General features: G+C 41.8%; 1 protein-coding gene across 1 annotated transcript in view; it reads left to right on the top strand.

Annotated features, from left to right (window-relative positions):
- LOC109529256 (mitogen-activated protein kinase kinase kinase 7-like) overlaps positions 1-3,929 on the top strand; it is a 53,634-nt gene that overhangs the window by 42,462 nt on the left and 7,243 nt on the right. The window contains exons 10-11 of the mRNA XM_019892548.1: positions 1,708-1,832; positions 1,910-2,048. Coding sequence (XP_019748107.1) covers positions 1,708-1,832; positions 1,910-2,048 — 264 coding nt within the window. The remainder of the gene's footprint in view (positions 1-1,707; positions 1,833-1,909; positions 2,049-3,929) is intronic.

Raw genomic sequence — 3,929 nt, forward strand, 5'->3', positions numbered from 1 at the left:
CTCGAGGAACACATCACTGTTATTCTCATTCAGAGTTTGCTTCGTGTACAATTCACGGAGGGCACGGGCAAAGAATAGGAATCTAGGAGGGCCCAGGGAAGCACTTTAAAACGGTACGTGTGAGCTACGATAGTTAACAGGCTGCAAAAGTGTATCGCATGCCTCAGTTTCAGGCTGTTTCTCATAATGGCGTGCGTGCATGCGCGTGTAGATCCCGGGAGGTTAGTTGGTCGAAAAGTAGATCTTCGGTCCAAAAGGTTTGGGCACCCCTGGGATAGACACTCGAGGTCCTTGAATCAAGGGTCCATGTCTTTAGATACAGCATTCTCCTTGTATGTCTCCAGTTATTTTTTTAATGTCGATTTAAACTTGGCAACATAAGAAGGGTCATCTGAGCTCTCCATCACCCCAGAAAGATGGCAAAATGCAGGAGAGCCACGGAGCGTGAAACATACTTCTCTCCCTAAAAGTTAGTCACATGTGAAACCTGCAACAGAAAATCAACTCTACATGACTCAAACGTAATTGCTTTCACTTAAACACACAGAGTTCCTAAGAGTGCCTGGATTTTATTGTTTTCGTGGTCTGAAAAGTGCTTGAATATTAGGTTATATGCTTTCAAGTGCTTGACATTGTAACTATACTAAATTGAGATCCTTGAATTTCAAAACCTGTTTGTTGAAACGAAATGTCAAAGGTGTATAGCATAATATGAAATGTATCAGCGGCATGGTGATCGACTGGTTAGCACATCCGCCTCACAGTGCAGAGGTCTCTGGTTTGATTCCGGGCCTCGGAGTGTGCATGTTTTCTCCGGATACTCCGGTTTCCTCGCACATTCCAAAATCATGCATGGTTGGCGAACTGGACACGGCTGAGGTGTGATTGTGAGCGCGAATGGTTTTTCGTCTTTGTGTGCCCTGCAATTGGCTGGCAACCAGTTCAGGGTGTCCCCCGCTTACTGCCCAAAGACAGCTGGGATTGGCTCCAGTATGCCCGGGACCCTCGTGATGATAATTGGATCAAATAATGGATGCAATGTATCTGGTGGCAAAAAGTGACAAATAATCATGAGTATAATATCATATGTCTTTCTTTTTACAGGGTTCTAATATGTTTCATAGCACCAGCAACCCGCCAAATGTGGGTTAAAATTGATTTTGGCGGGTGTTGATGCCCAGTTTGGACAGTGGTATGTAGGGTAATCGCGTCCGTCAGAAATACTTTGGCATGGAGTTTCGTAGATAAATCAGAACTGTTCCTCTTACGGAATCGTTCGCCTCCCACTTTTAAGGAACGAAAAGTAATGGGACAAACCAACAGTCATAAATGAAAGTTCACTTTTTAATCCAAGGCTTTGCCGTCATTTACAGCCTGAAGTTTAGAATACATACACATCGTAAGACGCGATATTTCATCTCAGCTGCCTTCAGTTCCTGCTTGTCTTGGGGCAAATTGCCTTCAGTTTTGTCTTTAAGGGAAATACATGCCCACTCGGCTTAAATTCAAGTGACTTGGCTATTGCTTAACATTCCACTTCTGCACTGTGAAATGCCTTCTAATGAGGTGTGAAGCCGGTGGCTGAATATGAGCATGCCCAGATCAGTGAGCAGCCAGTGATCATCTGCACCCTTTGCTTCCCTCCCCCAGCCCCCTGTGTTGCTTTCGTGGTTTTAAAAATACTGTTGACATTTTTGCCGTCCACAGGCCCAGACTATACGATCAGAAGTAACAAGAGCGAGGACAACCCAGACGAACGAAACCCATTTGGCCGAGACGAAACTCTGAAAGGTTTTGAGGCCAGGTTTCCACTCCAGTTCAAACAGTCAAAAGTAATAACGTATCAAACTTAATGTGACATGTGGAGAAGTGCTATATATGACTTATGTCTTTCCTTCTACCCATTCAGACTGCGACATTGCGAACTGGTCTGTCCAGGGTGTCCGGTGCGGGCAGTCAACCACGACGCTCCCAAAGCCCAACTTCCTGCTCCAGCCCAGTATTTACTACTGGTCAGTCGGAATTGAGGATGACGATTAGCCCCCAAGGTAGGCTGCCTCATCTGATCAAATATTCCGTTACATGCACCTGCCTGTTACACAAAAGTGATCCACCCGCTTTACCTTGAACACATATAATAAGTACATTTCCGGGGTTTAAGCTTGTGATCGCTTGATAGTTTGAGACTCGACTGGCCAAATACATATTGTGTTTAATAGCAGTACTTAACAGTACAGTGGTACCTCTACTTTTCTAATTATTTATTTCTATACATACATGTCGAATTATTTCTAATTCGACATGTATCTATGGATGAAATCAATAAGTGTGCACTCACCGAAATGCACAAAGCGGGCAGGTGCAGCACATGCGCATCCGTGAATGCAGGAAGATTAAGGATGGTGGTTCAAAATGTGCAGACTCTCTTTTTTTATATAAAGCAAATGGTTAAGTTAGATGGTTGTGAATGTCGTAAAGTCCAAACTTGGATCCGGGAAGGATTTAATCTGACGCACAAAGAATTCACAATGCGGTGAAATGACTTGATTGATTCAATATCTGTTGCAAACATGTTGCATGTATCATATTCAAAATGAGAGGAGAATTGCAAAAATTATTCTCGTTCATCAGTTGAAACATGAAATGTTTGCCTTTGTAGTTGATTCAATTGAATAGTAAATTCCCGGACTATAGAGCGCACCTGATTATAAGCAGCACGCACTACATTTTTAAAGGAAAAACATTTTGTACACACACAAGCCACACCTGTATATAAGCCGCTGGTGGACACATTGTAACATGAGATATTTACAAAGAAAGGCAGTACACAGAAAGCGCTTTCAAAGTTTTAATAACAGACCTTAACTTTTCTTTTCAAATAGTGCCTGTAACACGGCAGCACCACAGCAGTAAAACAGCACTAACGGCTGGATACAAAAAAAACTTCGCCGTTGAGTAATGCTTTTTTTTTCAATGAAAAGATCGTCGCTTGCCGAAACACTCGGTCAACCATTCCTTCATTAGGCTTTCGACTATCTACGCTTTCGTGTCAACTTTCACGACAATGTCTTTTGGGAGGTTTTTTGTTTTGTTTTGTTTTGTTTTGTCTTTCGGGGCACAGTAATCCTTGGTGGATGCAAGTGAAATGCGCCCTCTCATGGATGGTTGTTTTCAGTGTGTGACAGATGACAGTGTCTTCCTCGAGGTGTGTGTGTGTGTGTGCGCCTGCGTGCGCACGCGCGCATCTCACTCTTCCCCCTTTTCTGCTTGAGCGCTCCCTGGCGGCCGTTCGAAAAATCTTTATATAGGCGGCTTCATTAAATAAGCCGCAGAGTTGAAAGCATGTCAAAAGTCGCGGTTTATCGTCCGAAAATTATAGTAGGTTGAAAAGGATTTGCGAAATATTGTTTTTATTTATGTTCTATGCAGCATACCAACTTCATTGGCATTGGGTTTTGTAAAGTTGAGATTTGTAAAACCTGACCAACAGAATGCCTGCATTCTGAATTATTGGGGAGAAAAAAAAGACAGTGATGTTGTTACCTCGTAAAGACAGTAATGGATAATAGCCCAAATGGATTCTTAAAATAAAGATGAGGAATGTCTATCTATTTTAACAAATGCAGTAAATATTCTGTAGTGCGGACTCGTGTTTGCGCTGTCCAATTTGTCCTGATAACAGAAATTCCTCATTTGGGAAATGAGCATGGTACATGTCCTTTATGAACCTGCAAGTATGTTGACAAAATGCACGTGTAACAACACAATCAATAAAATACAAAAATATACTGTCCAAAAACTGTTTATAAAACAAAAACTGCAATACAGGTGTATCCAAAAAAAATTCACAACAGTAAAATACTTACAGTATTTTAATGTTTATTTTTTTTCTGTCTTGGGAAAAAAAATGTGTCTATTTTGGATTGTTT

Source organism: Hippocampus comes, unplaced genomic scaffold (genome assembly GCF_001891065.2).
Source record: "Hippocampus comes isolate QL1 unplaced genomic scaffold, H_comes_QL1_v1.1 scaffold212, whole genome shotgun sequence".
Classification (NCBI taxonomy): Eukaryota; Metazoa; Chordata; class Actinopteri; order Syngnathiformes; family Syngnathidae; genus Hippocampus; species Hippocampus comes.